This window comes from Hippoglossus hippoglossus, chromosome 9 (genome assembly GCF_009819705.1).
Source record: "Hippoglossus hippoglossus isolate fHipHip1 chromosome 9, fHipHip1.pri, whole genome shotgun sequence".
Lineage (NCBI taxonomy): Eukaryota > Metazoa > Chordata > Actinopteri > Pleuronectiformes > Pleuronectidae > Hippoglossus > Hippoglossus hippoglossus.
This window is the reverse complement of record NC_047159.1, coordinates 18,115,316-18,132,087: the sequence shown is the minus strand read 5'-3', so window position 1 is coordinate 18,132,087 and position 16,772 is coordinate 18,115,316. Positions and strand designations below refer to the sequence as shown.

At 42.0% G+C, this 16,772-nt stretch overlaps 3 protein-coding genes across 4 annotated transcripts; all 3 read left to right on the top strand.

The window, feature by feature from the left end:
• The first annotated feature begins 1,040 nt into the window (after window positions 1-1,040).
• Window positions 1,041-5,675, top strand: gal3st1a (galactose-3-O-sulfotransferase 1a). Its single transcript, XM_034596559.1, has 3 exons — window positions 1,041-1,444; window positions 3,814-3,965; window positions 4,299-5,675. Exons 1-3 carry the CDS (start codon window positions 1,439-1,441, stop codon window positions 5,446-5,448), a joined length of 1,308 nt encoding a protein of 435 aa, XP_034452450.1. The 5' UTR covers window positions 1,041-1,438; the 3' UTR covers window positions 5,449-5,675.
• A 1,253-nt stretch (window positions 5,676-6,928) lies between these two features.
• lztr1 (leucine-zipper-like transcription regulator 1) lies at window positions 6,929-14,419 on the top strand. 2 transcript variants are annotated; one of them, XM_034596245.1, is made up of 19 exons: window positions 6,929-7,420; window positions 7,719-7,781; window positions 7,866-7,922; window positions 8,018-8,097; window positions 8,208-8,316; window positions 8,531-8,614; window positions 8,709-8,766; window positions 8,878-9,017; window positions 9,113-9,314; window positions 9,687-9,797; window positions 9,957-10,049; window positions 10,158-10,253; window positions 11,040-11,229; window positions 11,346-11,515; window positions 11,663-11,946; window positions 12,304-12,453; window positions 12,968-13,073; window positions 13,173-13,253; window positions 13,647-14,419. In XM_034596245.1, exons 1-19 carry the CDS (start codon window positions 7,404-7,406, stop codon window positions 13,761-13,763), a joined length of 2,208 nt encoding a protein of 735 aa, XP_034452136.1. In that variant the 5' UTR covers window positions 6,929-7,403; the 3' UTR covers window positions 13,764-14,419. The 2 variants fall into 2 exon arrangements, with proteins under 2 accessions (XP_034452136.1, XP_034452135.1); XM_034596244.1 differs by having other exon boundaries at window positions 6,934-7,599.
• A 1,144-nt stretch (window positions 14,420-15,563) lies between these two features.
• si:dkey-98f17.3 (uncharacterized protein LOC793143 homolog) lies at window positions 15,564-16,235 on the top strand. Its single transcript, XM_034596176.1, has one exon. The coding sequence runs from the start codon at window positions 15,579-15,581 to the stop codon at window positions 16,233-16,235; it is 657 nt and encodes a 218-aa protein (XP_034452067.1). The 5' UTR covers window positions 15,564-15,578.
• The last annotated feature ends 537 nt before the right edge of the window (window positions 16,236-16,772 follow it).

The following is a 16,772-nucleotide window of genomic DNA, read 5'->3' as shown; positions in this document are numbered from 1 at the left end:
TGGGTCGTCTTGACTGGTCCACACGATTGGCGGGCGTTGGTGACAAAGGAGCGTAAGCCCTTCTGCCCCCTGAGATGCTGCTTTGATCTTGGTGGGCTGAAGGCCAGGCCAGTCATGTCGCGCATTTCTCAATCTTCCTCATTCAGACTGAGACACTCTCTGCACCCCCCCCACCTCGCACCCTGATCTGCATTCCACGCATGCCCGCTCGGTCCAGATCTCAGCCTGGCACACCCTGCCCAACAAAGGCAGCAGTGTCGTGCCTGAGCATGACGACTGTGGGATGATGAGCAGCACAGCTCTAGTGTGTCCTCCAGGGGCCGGGGGCCACGTGTAGCGATCGAGTTCCAGGGTACTGTAATGGGAGAGGCTTTATGACCACATATTGCTACATCCTGGATCACAGAGCGAAATAGACTCATCACCCGTAGTTGAATGTTCATTTAATTCTCTATTCAAGTCTGTGCTGTGCTGCACAAGAGAAGTTATTGAAAATGGTGGTTACACAAGCACAAAATACTTGTGTTATATAGTACTAGATCATTATTTACACTTCTGAGGTCAAACAGTTTTGATGCACAAACTGCAACCAATAATACTTAAATGACTAAAAATTATTATTTCTAGCGTGTGCTGTTGCATGACAGTGCACGCTGTGTAGTTCCCTCAGTTTGTTAAGATAATTGGGATACCATTGTTATTCTGATTGTTCAAATCCATGCTGGAAAATGTAATGGCTGTGTTGTGTACATTTTGTCCTCAGCACATATAGACATAGCTTGCTAAATAAGGCTTTCAAACAATACAGACAGAGAACAGTCTTGATCAAGTGGTACAATCAGAGCCTTTGTGCTTTGGCTTTCTGCATTTGTTCTTTTTATGCTGTTTTGCACCCCTCCTATCAGCTTGCAGTTCGGACTTCAGTGGCTGCACTCAATAGCCCTCTGTATGTCCACACAGAAGAGGGACTATACAGCTTCACTCCCCCCACCTCTCCCATCCTCCCCTCCTCTTTCTTTCTTTTTTGCAATCACTGGCAAGTGAACATCCCCTGACACGGAGCCTGACGTCACAGTTGGCTAGATGAGCCTCCCTGAAGTGCTTTATTCAGCAAGATTGGTTTTGGAATTGAAAGTTGAGGTGGTGAGGAGGGGGTGGATGAGCGCCAGGTGTAAGCCTGAGGCATCAGGTGTGCATGCAGAGAGGCAGAGCGAAAGAGGAGAAGAGGAGCAGCAACCAGATGAATGAGATCCGAAGCAGCGGACATGTGATAAGGGGAGCGTAGGACAGTGCTGGTTCTATTACAGCATGTGTATGTTGAGATTAGACATAAGGACGACTGGAGGGAGATCAACTTGTGTCTGGAAGTGGATGGAAAGAAAGTAGACAATGTGTCTGGAGAAGAAATGCTCGCATTAGATTTTCTTTGGATTCATGTATGAGGGTAAGAACTCATTCTGTATTTTGAAAGTTTCCTCTTTATATTTTGTGCTTTGTAATATTGTTGATTTATATGACCATTTTATGTTAAAAACAAGACCTTTAACAATGCCACACGAAGTTCAGAGAAGTTAGTCAGTCATACATTATCTTAAATCCAGTTGTCTTTTATCTTAATATTTACTCTTAAAACAATATTTCTCTGTTCCTGTTCTAACTGAACAGCAAATTAATCTGTCTCTAGGGTTGGTGTGCAGCCAGATAAGGATCAGGGTAAACATGTTCTGACTAAACGTGAGCTGTAATATTTCATGAGGTAGGTGAAAGGGCTGCTCCGGAAAATGGCTCAAATTATACTAATGTACTGTTTATCCTGCAAGGACATAGAGTACCTGGAGGTTACATGGCACCTCTGGGGGGGAATTTTGCAAATACTGATATCAGTATGCCTCAAATATAACACTGACTTTTATTTGACCCAAAGGATCTCAGGTTTCAAGTTACTTATGGAATATAATAACTTTTAATTTCTGCTTAAATTAGCATTGTCCACAAATGTCTCCCTTCAGAGTTTCTTCTGATGGCAGAGAAGCCCCGCTCAACCCCTATTAATAGCCTGATCGCAGGGTCCAGACAAAGAGCAGAAATATCCCTTTTAGCTGTGTTTGAAGAGTGATGTTTGTATAATGCTCTGATAAGACTGAACATGAGATGCAACTCTAGATCAGAGGAACCAAGGCACACGTAGGAACTCCAGCCAGCACGAGGGCTTGTCGTCAACCTCGAGCCAAAACCCCAAAGCTGCACTAACACCAAAAATGAATAATAAATGACATGTGACTCCAGGCTGGAATTAAGGCTGTGTCTTTCAAAAGGTAAAGCAACTATAATTAAAAAAACTGGCATGTGGTGAGTTTTACAAACTAGATCATAGCCATATGTATGCTTTTTTTCTGCACTTCATTACAGTTGTAGGTGCTTGTTACGTGCACGCTGACATTTGATCAAAAGGTATGTTTAAAAAGTCTGTACAATAGAGTGAATTGTTTATGATTAAATCAGTGGTTGTTATTATTTAAGTAAAGGTTCTAAATACTTCTTCCACTTCTGGCCATTCCAGATAACAACAAGTCCTCAAACAAAAAGTAACAAAGACTATTGTTTTCGAAAACATCAACTGATTTTAACACATCATTTTTCTTGCCTGCTGCAAAACACTTTATTCCACACGGTTTACAGTAACCAGGATCCTCTGATAATGATGTAAGCTTAGAATATGATTGTGTAGATCGATAGATCAATAACATAACGAGAAATTTCTGTGGATTTGCTGATTATGTTGCCGATCAATCACTGCTAAAGCTAAATTATGTGAAGTTGGATTTAAAATACATTTTGAAATATTCAGGTTTTTTTCTATGAGAAAAGGCTGAAATTAATGTTCACTATATGTGTATATATATCGCCTCATCCTCCGCTCACTATCAGGGGTCACATCATCATAAAAATTCCCGGCGGTGAGTGTTACCTAGTTGTTTGTATCGCTGAGTCAGCAGGTGGCTCATCTTACCGAGGTCTGCTGGGGGGGGTGGCGTGCAATATCACCTGGCACAGTAATGCATTATTTATTTAATGGGCCTGCAGAGGAACACAGGGTTGGTAATTTCCCGTTGCAAGTACCTGTATGTCATTTTGTGGAACACCATATAATTTCAACTACACTCTGAGTTTAACATGTTTTTGAAGTGAGCAGCCAAATGAAACGAAGTTAACACCGTGTCATCACACAGAGAACGCACGTCCCTGTGGGTAAATGCTCCTGAGCACCTCAAGTTGAGGTCCAACTGATGACCACACTGTACTCGTACACGTAAACATTACTGTATTTGGAGCTTTAACTCATTTTACCAAAATAACTGTTCACATGAAAGAAATGTCAAATGACTTTAACATGTGGTTTGTGTTTGGTAGCGAGCATCTCTGCCACCAGAGCTACAGGTGCAGGATCCAATTACATGAATACTAAAAATAAAACACGATCCAATACCAAAGCTCTGCATTGAATACTACCTTTTGAGAATTATAAAGAAATATACAAATATAGGGATACAATATAGCTGAGTACAAAAATCTGTCATAGATGTTGATATTTTGAAAATAATCAAGAAAACTGAGTCACTTTACACTTAATTTCCCAGTAACTATCTAAATAAATGATTCATGGTGTTGTTATTGTGTCTGTGAAGCAGAGAACATTTGAGAAATAGTAACCTTCCCCTATCTATCTATCTCTGTAGATGATAAAAGAGAAGTAGAAAATGCTTAACATGATGATGATGATGATGACGACGAGGAGGACGATGTGTTTTTTAGGGTGATCCTCGACGCTGCTGGACCATGACTGGCAAGCAGGGAAGGCAGTGGAGGTCCATGTGCAAAGGCCTGGTGCTGGGCACCCTGCTGACCAGCTGTATGATCCTGCTCTACTGCCTCTCCACTCCACAGATCCACTTCAGTCTGCCCGAGTAAGACTCATCACACTGGTTTGCATTTGTTCAGTAGAAAACAGCGTGAATCAAGTCATCATATCAGGTTTCTTAAGCACTAACTGGATTTTAAAGGTCATTTAAGTCATTAAAAAAAAAACATGTTTCTGGTTACGGCTTCTCAAATATGTTGGTTTGCATAATTTTTTCAGTTTTTGGGGACTAAGACAGAAAAAGATCTGGCTGATATAGATGAGTGATATCTATGAGGGTTGTGTTATTTGGTGCGGTTTTAATGAATATAAGGGGACTGTTGCACCTGGGCAGAGGTATGTGCTCTACTGAGTACCATTTCTTCTTTTCTCTCTGTAGGGTTCCAGTGCCCTACTCCTGCGCCCACCGTCCGTCCCAGCTCCAGACCAAAGCAACCACAAACAGCTCACACCAAGTCCATGGCCCGGCCTGCGCTCCTAAAGTGGATATCATGTTCATGAAGACCCACAAAACAGCCAGCAGCACCTTCCTCAACATCCTGTTCCGCTTTGGGGAGAAACACCGGCTCAAATTTGCCTTCCCTGACAGCAGGAATGACTTCTTCTATCCGTCTCTCTTCGAGCGCTCCCATGTAAAAGACTACAGACCTGGAATGTGTTTCAACGTTATCTGTAATCATTTGCGCTTCAATGCAGCTGAGGTGGCCAAGCTGCTGCCCACGGACACTTCGTACATCACTATCCTGCGAGACCCTGCAGAGCTGTTTGAGTCGTCCTTCCACTACTTTGGCCGGCTGGTGCCTTTTACCTGGAGGATACCAGGTGATGACAAGCTGACTGAGTTCCTACGTGACCCGCTCCACTACTTTGATCCAGAGGGCTTCAACTCTTTCTACCTCAAGAACCTGCTGTTCTTTGACTTTGGCCAGGACAACACTCTGGAGCCGGATGATCCGCGGGTAGAAGAAGGAATCAAATTCATCACTGACCGTTTTCAGCTGGTCATGTTGGTGGAACACTTTGAGGAATCACTCATCCTCCTCAAGGAAACCCTCTGCTGGGAGATGGATGATTTGCTCTTCTTCAAGCTCAACGCCCGCAAGGGATCCACGGTGTCGAAACTTACCCCTGAGCTGAGGGTCAGGGCCCTCGAGTGGAACGCTATTGACTGGAAGCTGTACCAGCATTTCAACCTGACTTTTTGGAAGAAAGTAGATGCATATGGACGGCGGCGGATGGCTGAGGAGGTGGCAGAGCTCAGGAGGAGGAACGCAGAGATGACATCTATCTGCATTGAGGGGGGCCGTGCTGTGGAAGCTGGCAGCATCCAGGAGACAGACATGCAGCCCTGGCAACCCATCGGAGAGAAGTCGATCATGGGCTATAACCTGAAGAAGAATGTGGATAAGGCTCATCAGAAACTCTGTCGTAAGATGTTGATGCCAGAGCTTCAATACTTAACAGAGCTTGGGGTGAACCTGTGGATCACCAGGCTGTGGGGCCATGTACGAGATATCATTAACTGGTGAGTGGACGGGAGCAAGAGGGGCCCACTGAACTCTGACAGACCGGATAGTAAAAAAAAAGAGAGATCTGCTACGCTCTCTGTCTCACTTCATTGTAAATGAATTTGCATTTCACACGATTGTGCACTGTAATAGTATCTGATTGGTGCTTGAGAACAAAATACTGGTGACCACACAATCTATATATACAGAGCCAGTTTGTTTCTTGTATTGTTCGCTGTGTCGACTCTGACATTTTGATGGAATGAAGACCCATTGTTACCATCTAATTATAAAGTTATTTGAAGACATGGACAAAACTAAGGGCTGAAATACAGATGTGAAAATAGTGAATGTAAGTATTCTATCCCACTTTACTGCCTATGGAGGACAAAATCAGCCGTCATTTAAATTGTAGATGAGCAAACATAAGCATTTCTAATAGCACTTGTCACTTGTTATAACAACAGGGAAATCAGAGGTGCAACTTTATGTTATGTTATATAATACAATATAATATTACATAATATAATAAGCCATGAAAGGTAAATCTTATTTAGAAAGCCACTGTGATGACGACAGTGTTAAACACCATGTACATGTTTTGACACAGCCTCCTAATCAGTGTCTGTGAAATAAAGGAATTCAAGTGAGATATAAATAGATGATTTTTCCTGATAAAGCGCTGCATTGGTCATGTATCTCTTGATTTGTGTCCACTCACCTACATAGGTTTTTCTTCATTTAATATTTTGTTTAAACAGTTTATTTATTAATGAATTAAACTGTTGATTTATTTATCTGTATTTTACTGATTTTGTCCTCCATTGCTACCGGTAATACAGTATATGATAATCTTTGTATCCTCAAAATAAAGTGAATACTACATGTAATACTGTATGTCTCAAATGTCTGACTCATAAAGACCGACAGCTTCCTCTTACCGACTGTTTATTCAATTCTTTATTAAATTGACTGTTTGTATAACAATTAGCATGGTTGTTATTGGTTTATTGTGAATGAATGTAAATGACTCCCAACATCTTATCCAACATTTCATATTGGAGTTATGGATCAAAATATACGACCAGTACTTCATGAGTAAGTAAACTATAGTATATATATATATATATACCATATGCCATAATGAAAAAGTAGCCTTTAATTTTCTCAGAAACTCTACAGTAAAATCTTCTGAAACTTGTTATGCAGACGTGAGGGTCACCATGAACAAGAGTGATGTGAAATATCTGCGTCACCTCTCAAGGATTTAAACACAAATTATATTTAATATGAGCCATAATAAAAAAAGGGGCCTTAATATTCTCAGAGATTCTACAGTAAAATCCTCTGAAACTTGACAAAGTGACAGTGAGAGTCACCTTGAACAAAAGTGAGGTGAACTATCTGTGAATAAATCCTCCATAATAAGTGTCATTAAACTTGGACCTGTACCGTAAGACAACAAAGAGACGCGCATCACTTTTCAAAGATCGGCTGGTGTGACCGAGTTTTTCACAATCGACGGACCACATGACCGCAGTGTTTCGGGGGCGTGGCTGAACAACTGAGCTCTTTACTATTAGCACTGATGTCTGTTTTGCTTCTTTAGCTTTTAGGCTAACACGTCACTGCGAACTTGTTCCGTCATAGCGCAAACAAACTGGACATTAAACCAGTTAAACTCAAATTTCATCGCAAACTAGCAGCCGTAACTTTTGATTCGCTGCCGTCGCTGCTTGTTTTGTTGCTTAGCAGTAACTCAAGCTAGCTAGAGCTAGCCATGATAGTTTTTAGCATGGCTAGTTGCTAACTGTTAGCTCACGTAGCACAGTCGTTTGACGTGAAAGGGGACCGCTCGTCGTTACACCTGAGCCAGCAGCTCAAACCCAACACTGTAACTAGAGGTGGCAGAGACATTAGCTCTCACTGTGGAGGACCCGCATCGACGATGGCATCACCCGTGGACGTCCTTGCAGATGAGTGGCCCTGAGAAGTGAGTTAGCCCGATGAGTTAGCAACAATGTCCTGCAAATCCACGAAAGTCGCCCCGAGTGTTGATTTCGACCACAGTTGCTCCGACAGTGTGGAATATTTGACCCTCAACTTTGGCCCCTTTGAGACCGTCCATCGCTGGAGGAGACTCCCTCCGTGTGATGAGTTTGTCGGTGCAAGGTAACATGTTGACAGATGAGTGAAGGAAGCCTCCACCTGGACACTCACTGTCTTTCATCGTTATTATCGTGTTATATCTGTCATCACACTCATCCTGAACTTCGTGTGCTTTTACACAGGCGCAGCAAACACACCGTGGTGGCATACAGAGATGCCATATACGTGTTTGGGGGAGACAATGGGTGAGTGTCACTGGAGAGTGACGAGCATATCTGCCTTTTCCTCTGTATCCACCACACACTGTATAATCCTGTGTCACCCAACAGGAAGAACATGCTGAACGATCTGCTCCGCTTCGATGTGAAGGACTGCTCATGGTGCAGGTACAGATACCCCCCCCTTTCCCCAGTAATCACCAGAAATATACACGTTCACTGTAGAATATGATCTGATGCCTGTTTATGACGTGTTTTTACAGAGCGTTCACCACTGGAACTCCACCTGCTCCGAGATATCATCATTCAGCTGTGGTCTATGGCAGCAGCATGTTTGTCTTTGGTGAGTTTTTAAGCTCATCATCATCTTCAAGAATCCGTTGTCATTCGTTCCCTGATTTTCAGACTCAATGGGATAGTGATGCTGTGACGTTGGGCTTCAATGTGTTTCAGGGGGCTACACTGGAGACATCTACTCAAACTCAAACCTGAAAAACAAAAATGACCTCTTTGAGTATAAGTTCGCCACAGGGCAGTGGACTGAATGGAAGGTGGAGGGGAGGTAATGTGTTTTTATGTGAATGTTTAAATTGTTGTTTCAAACCCAGAGTGTGGCTGCTTATTTCAAATGTTTCTTTTTCAACAACAACATATGAGAATTCAAGAACAAATACTGGGAAATGATTTCTGTTGTTCGTAGTGTAAACAGAAGTTTTAAAAAGAAGTTTGTCCTCATTGTTGTTTGAAAATATTTATCCGTCCTCCCTCTGTATTAGTTTGCCAGTGGCGAGATCTGCACATGGAGCCACAGTCTACAATGATAAACTGTGGATATTTGCTGGCTATGATGGGAATGCCAGGTGTGTTTAATTCAGCTTCATCATTTTTATCTTTTGATCCATCCACACTTAGTTTTTTAACACAGTATTAAAATATATTGTCCTTCCTTTGCAGGCTGAATGACATGTGGACCATCAATCTGCAGGATCGAGAACATGCATGTTGGGAAGAGGCTAGTATATTTCATTTCCATTGTCCATGAGAAGCTCATTCAGAGTGAATAGCCCATAATTTCTTTATGCGATTATTTGAATGTCTCTGTCTCTGCCTTCGTGTTCATCAGATTGAACAGAGTGGGGAGATTCCTCCGTCTTGCTGCAACTTTCCTGTCGCCGTATGCAGGGATAAGATGTTTGTGTTTTCTGGTCAGAGTGGAGCCAAGATCACTAATAACCTCTTCCAGTTTGAGTTCAAGGGCCACATGTGAGCAAAGTCTTTCATCACACATCTCTGACTCTCATCCCTGTAGTAGCCAGTGTTATTTGGCACTAATTGTTCCCATTACGCTATCCTCCCAGGTGGACACGTATCCCGACTGAGCACTTACTGCGGGGCTCCCCTCCGCCTCCTCAGAGACGCTATGGCCACACTATGGTCGCCTTTGACCGCCACCTGTATGTGTTTGGTGGTGCAGCTGACAACACATTGCCCAACGAGCTGCACTGCTATGATGTGGACTCTCAGACCTGGGAGGTCATCCAAGCCAGCATGGACAGTGAGGTATGAAACAAATACATGTTATACACGTTGCAAGAACTGTGTCATTATATAATGAGTCTTAATTAGTACTTTCTGCCTGCTGTACTATCCCTTTGGATGACTGCAGCTGTTTACTCTGTACTAAGCATAGGTTTACGTATAAAACTGTTTGAAATGTAAATAAAATGTTCTCTTTTTCATTTTTGACCTCAGCTACTTTTCATTCAACATTTTATTGTTAAAACATATTTAGAAAGCCTAAACTAAAGTACCCGAATCAGTGCTGATCACAATATTATGGATGTTCCTAAATTACAATCCTCGATATTGAAGCAATGCTTTTCTCCTTGCACTTACTAATAAAGGCTGAATTTCCCCTGTATGTCACCTCAGATGCCAAGTGGGAGACTGTTTCATGCTGCTGCTGTGATTCAAGATGCCATGTACATCTTTGGAGGGACAGTGGACAACAATGTTCGCAGTGGAGAGATGTACAGATTCCAGGTTAGTGTCTAAATGGTTTTATTGCTGAAATTTAATAACTTTTGCACTGCATTTTTGTCAAAGGCCTCTACTGCTAAAAAACAATATTGCCTACATGACATTTGTGATGTAATAGTGACTCCATTACCTCCTAAAGCAATTGTTTTCTTCTTCTTGCAGTTCTCATGCTATCCTCAGTGCACTCTCCATGAGGACTATGGCAAACTGTGGGAGAACCGTCAGTTCTGTGATGTGGTGTTTATTCTGGGAGAGGTAGGTTTTATAGCTGGTGCTGGAGGAAAATAACAAGACTTTTACATACGTAACCCTGGGCATTTGTTTTCATCCACATACTCTGCCTCCTTTTTGTTTTGTTTACAGAGGGAGGAGAGAGTCTTGGGGCACATTGCCATTGTGACGGTGAGATGTCAGTGGTTGCGGAAGAAAATCCTGCAGGCTCGGGATAGGCAGCGACAGGTCAGAGCCAGAACACCTCATCTCCCCCGAGACAAAGGAAGATAATCAGCAGATTATATTCATACTCATTTGATAGAAAATCTGGGAATCAAATTCCCAGATTATCTCTACTCCAATATGACAACACCAGTAAGGCACTGATACAACTCCCACATCTTATGTCATCATTGAAATTTAAACTGACATAAGGTACAACTGGTAGAAAGAAGAGATGTTCAGTCCAAATGCATAGACTGCTGTAGCACACATATCCCAATATTGAACCGTGTGTACATGGTTCAATATTGTGATATAATATTATAATATGATATTATGATATAATAAATAATACTAAGCAATTGGTAATGTCAAAATATGACTACCACATTGATAATTTTTCCAACTAGACAAAATTGAGTGGGCACATAAAGAAAAATCGATTTTTTTGCTGTTTCAGTGTCAGTTTCTACAACCACACTTCTAGAAAATTAACCAACACAACACTGAGATGAAGTGCAAGTTGAAGTCACAAACACAATATCAAACAGCAGTCGTGCTTCTTCTCCAGTGAGGTTTAACCAACAACTTTAGCACAATAACCTTTACTGCAAAATGCCAGAAATTGTGACATTCAGTTTAAGCTTTGTATTGACACACAAAGTACATGGACAAAACATGTCACAGTGTTGAATTTAGCATTGTAAATAATAATCATTTGCATGTAAACAATTGTAACAGTAAGAGATCAATAGCATGTAGCTGAGTTGAATCAGGAAGTTTTGCTTAACTGGCTGTCTCTGTGTGCAGAAGGCTAAACAGGAAAGCAGTGAGGAGAGTGATGATGGTGCAGGGGGAGGTCCGAAGGATATCCCAGCAGGCAACAGGCCATCAGGCACACAGCCGATGCTAGAGGTTGCCATCAGGGAGGCGGAGGCCCAGCCTTTTGAAGTCTTAATGCAGTTCCTCTACACAGACAAGATCCAGTATCCACGCAGAGGTTGGTCTCTCCTCCTGTTTGTCATGTCCGGATGGCGCCTGTAGTAATCCTGAATAGACCTAAGAAATACAGATCATTATTGATTATTTATTCTTGTCTTTCATCCATCTACATAGGTCACGTCCAGGATGTGCTTCTCATCATGGATGTTTACAAACTCGCTCTTAGTTTTCAGCTTTCCCGCCTGGAGCAGCTGTGTGTGCAGTACATTGAGGCATCTGTCGACCTGCAGAATGTTCTCAGTGTTTGTGAAAATGCCAACAAGCTGCAACTGGACCAGCTCAAGGTAAAGTACATCCATGGAACCGGACTGCTACTAGCTCCAAAATGTCATCATTCACTGCCATCTAGTGGTGGAACTTCAGGGTTCGATATACTGCAGATGTAGTCATTCATTTCATTATTAATTCAAACTGATTATTTTGTTCTCCAGGAGCATTGCCTTAATTTTGTGGTGAAGGAGTCGCACTTCAACCAGGTGATCATGACCAAGGAGTTTGAACATCTGTCCACTGCACTGATAGTGGAGATAGTGCGGAGAAAGCAGCAGCCTCCTCTCCGGTTGTACTCGGACCAGCCGGTGGACATTGGGACCTCCCTGGTACAGGACATGAAGGCTTGCCTGGAGGGAGGCGGCCTGGAGTTCTGTGACATTATTCTGCTGTTAGATGGACATCCACGACCCGCACATAAAGCCATACTGGCAGCCAGATCCAGGTAGTGATAGCAACGGTTTTATGATCTGCTTTTTGCATATGCAGCAGCTAAAGCAAATGATCAGACCCTGACTTTTTAAACATTTGTAATGATGGTAATCTCAAACCTACGATTTGACTCTTAGTGGCAAAACAGGCCACATTTTCAATCTTCATGTTTTAATATGACAATTCTCAGAAATGTAGAAAGTTGTTGGAACTTGATTCACTTTTGTGTTGTGATCCAAGGGTTTATAAAAATCTATTATCTCTGGTAGTTTAATTAAACGAATGTGTACATGGCCTAGAATGAGGACCAGAGATCTCCAGAGAGTGGATTGTATGATTCTGACACTTTTTGTACACTTTCTTTCTTCAGTTACTTTGAGGCGATGTTCCGCTCCTTCATGCCAGAGGACGGTCAGGTTAATATCTCCATTGGTGAGATGGTTCCAAGTAAGCAGGCCTTTGAGTCCATGCTGCGGTATATCTACTATGGCGATGTCAACATGCCTCCAGAGGATTCCCTGTATCCTTCTCAAATTCAGACACCTTTTATTTTCATTAAAAATATCAAAAGGCATAGTATCATAAACACATTATAGTTGGTTATAAAACTTGAGACAAATATGTATATGAAATTTGGCTCACCACAGGTTGATTCTTAAAAGTTTTAACAGTCACCATCATGTGGCCATTCTTAGACTGCAGCCAAATGCAGCGTCACTTTGGCACTGTCACTTTCAGCCACTGGCTGCTGTTCATACAGAACACAACACAGGGAACAAATTATATATATATATATATATATATATATATATATATATATATATATATATAGTCATTTTATTATTATTAACACTATCATTAAATTGCAAAAGTTCCATTTATTAAGTAAGTGCAACACTCTTAATTCAAATAGAAGTTCTGTAAACATACAGGTGGTCAAAACTCACAAAAGCTTACATTTTAAGCAAGTATTTAATTGGAGAGTTGCATAAAGTGAAATTAATTTGTTTTATTCCTTGACCTGTGATAACCAGCTACCTGTTTGCTGCACCATATTACTATGGATTTTCCAATAACAGGCTACAGGCTTACTGCAAGCAGAATCTGGAGATGAACGTCACTGTGGAAAATGTCTTGCAGGTACAAATGTTTCTTAAGTGAAATTATTTTCAATGCAATGTGAATGAATAATGTCTTCACTCACTTTTCCGTTATATCCCCTCCCCCCCTTTTTTTCAGATTCTGGAGGCGGCAGATAAGACCCAGGCTCTGGACATGAAGAAGCACTGCCTGCACATTATCGTCCACCAGTTCATCAAGGTGGGTGGCCTCGTATCCGGAGCGCTGGGAGTTTGCTGCCCACTCACTGCAGCTGAGCTAACCCTGTAGCCCTGTCGTCTTAGCGGGAGACCGACACTTTTGGCCTCCTAGTGGATCCTCCTCAGCCCAGCCGGCTGTACAAGCACCTCATCACATACCGATGAGGCTCATAATACCACTCCGTTTGTTATTCAAAGAAAAGGCAAAGCACGGAATTCTTCAGTTTCACCGTAGATTTATCCCTGTTAATGTTTCTTTTAAGCTTCTTTATGTTTTTCTTTTTCTTTTGTACATGAGCAATCAAGTGCTGCTTCTTCCTCTGTTTGAGTCGTTGTCGTCTTTTCTTAATTTATTGCTCATTATTTATCTTTTCTTTGCTCTCCCCTCCTAAAGGTTTCCAAGCTCCCCAACCTGCGGTCTCTCAGCCAGCTGCTGCTGTTGGACATCATTGAGTCTCTAGCTACACACATATCAGACAAACAGTGTGCTGAGATGGGCTCCGACATTTAAGGATGACGCAGAGAGCTGAGAGGCTCCTCTCACAGAAGCCATATAACTAAGCTCCTCCTACTCCCAGTCACTCGCTCCTCCCCAGCACACAGTACTTTGTTGGACCTCAAACAACTCAACTCATACAGTCGATGTCCGCAGCATCAATCTGCATCATTCTAGCTCTATTGCAAATGTTAAATTATCTAAGAATCCCTCCTTATTTTTAGTTTGTAATTTATTTTCCTCACACGCAACAAAGCTTTTTAATTTGTTTTTTTATCTGCTCAGTATTGCTACTGCATTAGATTGTTTGGATATCTGCTCCAACTCAGTCTAAATACAACTTAATCAAAGTATATCATTCAATGGATTATTTATCTAAACATCTATTCATCACTTGTATTATTCTCAGCTCTGACACACGCCTGTTGTAAGGAATCAAGACCATTATATGAAAGTAATTAGAATGTATGTATGTCTCTCATAAAGCTGTTTGTTTCATCTTCCTGTCATTGGCACACGTCTTCTTATCACGTCTCATTACTAACAGACCAGCTCTCTGTATCCATAAAGTATAGCAGTGTGTGTTAAGTGACACCAGAATGCTGTTGTTGCATATTTACCCTTGAGTTTTATGTATTTAAGGTCTTAATAAATCTTCTCATATAAAACAAGTTGTGTTAAACTGAGTCTCTATACCACCAATGCCCTACTCATCGAGAATTAGTTTCTTCAGATTAACAATCAGTGAACAATAGTAAAGTTCTAAACACTATTCACAAATATTTTATACATAACACAAGTCTGAGATCCTTATATAGACCCTTGGCTTCAACTAAACCATTGTAGCCTGTACACTCATGTGAAAAAGATGAAGGTTATTTCTTGACCTTAAGTCACGTCCCTGAAGGGTTTCAGTTTCCACAGATCAGTGGATGATAAGTTCAGACAATGCTCCATGGTACGACACAGTGAATTCCTTCAGCCACTAGGTATCTTTACTCAAGTGAGATCAATTCAACTTTATTGTATTATATGAGCAATATGACTATATTATGAACTACATTGCATCTTTTTGAAATACCTTTTAGGCTTTTTTGATCATTTTATTTTGAAGTTATGGTAAAATTAGGACCGTAGCATTATGATAAAAGATGAGGCACTAGATTGGGTTTGCTGTTAGCTGCCATTTCAGGATCTGTAGAGACCCACAGTGGAATTCATGAAGTGTTGGACCCTGTAGTAAGTAACATCGCAGAGAGCACAAAGTGCCATTCATAGAGCAGATACCTGAGACACTTGGCAAATCTAAAGCTCTGCCTTTGGGTATAGAGGTAAAAACACTTCCTGTCTCATCAATGACGTTCATGTGAAATAATTGCAACTTTGAAAGATGACTGAGTTTCACAGTCACGCACAGAAACATTGAAGTCATGGCTGACATAACATTTTATTATTCTTCGTTTTAATTGTACCCTTCATTACAACATGCTTACTCATGTTTCATTCATTTGAGTCCACTTTTGTCTACACGCACACGGCCCAGAATCCCGTTGAACATATCCAGTTTCATGTTAAAACAGAGTTCATTGTGCACTGATGACATTGAACACTGAAACAAAACAGTGCGTCTCTTGTCGTGCCGCAGTGTCCGATTATCTCCCACTTATCTGGTGCATTTTATTAAGGAGGCTGAGTGAGTGGGCAGTCCAGGTTGGTCCTGCTCCCTCAGCAGGTGGGACGAGCCACTGAGCCACTCTGCATCTCTCAACCTGTAACTTAGACCTGAAGAGCCGAGTTGAAGCCCAGCGTGTGTATGTGCAGAGGCAGAAGATGGTCTTTCTAACAACTAAGATAATGCAGAGGACTGCTCTGTTTGTGACGTTCGGGGGTCTGGTTACTTCTCTGATCACCACCTTCCTCCCCCTGTGGAAGACGATGAACTCTGACCTGAACGAGGTGGAGAACTGGTTCTCTGGGCTGTGGCACACCTGCCTCTACACGGAGGAGGTGGGGATTCAGTGCAAGGCCTACGAGTCCGTCCTGGGACTCCCGATGGACCTTCAGATTTCCAGGGTGCTCATGTCAGTGTCCATAGGTACAGGAGGGTTGGCTGTCCTGGCTGCTTTCCCAGGTCTGGAAGGGGTCGAGGTGTGTGTCGGACATCCTCGCAGGAAGAGAGGGCTCCTCATCCTCAGCGGGCTGCTGTCCTGGGTCTCAGGCCTCACCACCCTGGCTCCCATCTCTTTTGTTGCCTACACGACTACGGTGGAATTCTGGAACGAGGGTTTTCCTGACGTGATGCCACGCTGGGAGTACGGGGAGGCAATGTTCTCTGGATGGTTTGGAGGTTTGACTCTGGTCATTGGAGGGACCCTGTTCTTTGTAGCTGTGTGCATGGGGGACTACGACCAGCAGCCTCCGAGTGTCCCCAACAGCCCCCAGCTGAAGCACAGGATGCAGCACTACCTGAAGACAGAGGTTTTATAGTTTTATTGTTGTAAAACATGTGTAATCTGCCGCAGGTACTGACGCCTGTCGGTCTGTGCAATTGAGCGATAACATAATGACACTTATTCAGAAACTTTTCTGACAGAAGTAACAGAGAGAGGGAAAAAGATTGTCCTCATAAAGTGATGCATATGTGCTGGGAATGGAAATATTTTTCACAAATGATTAAAGTGATATAATAAGCAACTGCAGTTGTTCTTATTCCCTTTAAGTCCACAGTGTATAATTATAGGATGGATTTTTGTTGACCAGGAGAGCGGCACCATAACATCATGAAATAGAAACATAACAATATTGAGTTAAATTAACTTGTTTATTCATCTAGTGAAGGAAATAATGTAAACATCAACATTTAATATAAGTAATTTAAGTAATTTAAGACATGGAAAGCTTCACATTGATGCACAGGTTGATTTTGAAGGTATAATAACCCGTCACCCAAATGAACAGCAGATACATTCCAGTGCTCATTTCAGGGAGGGACTTGGCACCAGCAGCTTTGTCCTTAATGCACAG

Coding starts and splice junctions, on each gene's coding strand:
- lztr1 (XM_034596244.1), top strand. CDS start 7,448: ATGTCCTGCAAATCCACGAAAGTCGCCCCGAGTGTTGATTTCGACCAC. Junction 8,615..8,708: donor GGCTATGATGGGAATGCCAG/GTGTGTTTAATT, acceptor CTTCCTTTGCAG/GCTGAATGACATGTGGACCA. Junction 9,798..9,956: donor GAGAGATGTACAGATTCCAG/GTTAGTGTCTAA, acceptor TTCTTCTTGCAG/TTCTCATGCTATCCTCAGTG.
- si:dkey-98f17.3 (XM_034596176.1), top strand. CDS start 15,579: ATGGTCTTTCTAACAACTAAGATAATGCAGAGGACTGCTCTGTTTGTG.
- gal3st1a (XM_034596559.1), top strand. Junction 3,966..4,298: donor ATCCACTTCAGTCTGCCCGA/GTAAGACTCATC, acceptor TTCTCTCTGTAG/GGTTCCAGTGCCCTACTCCT.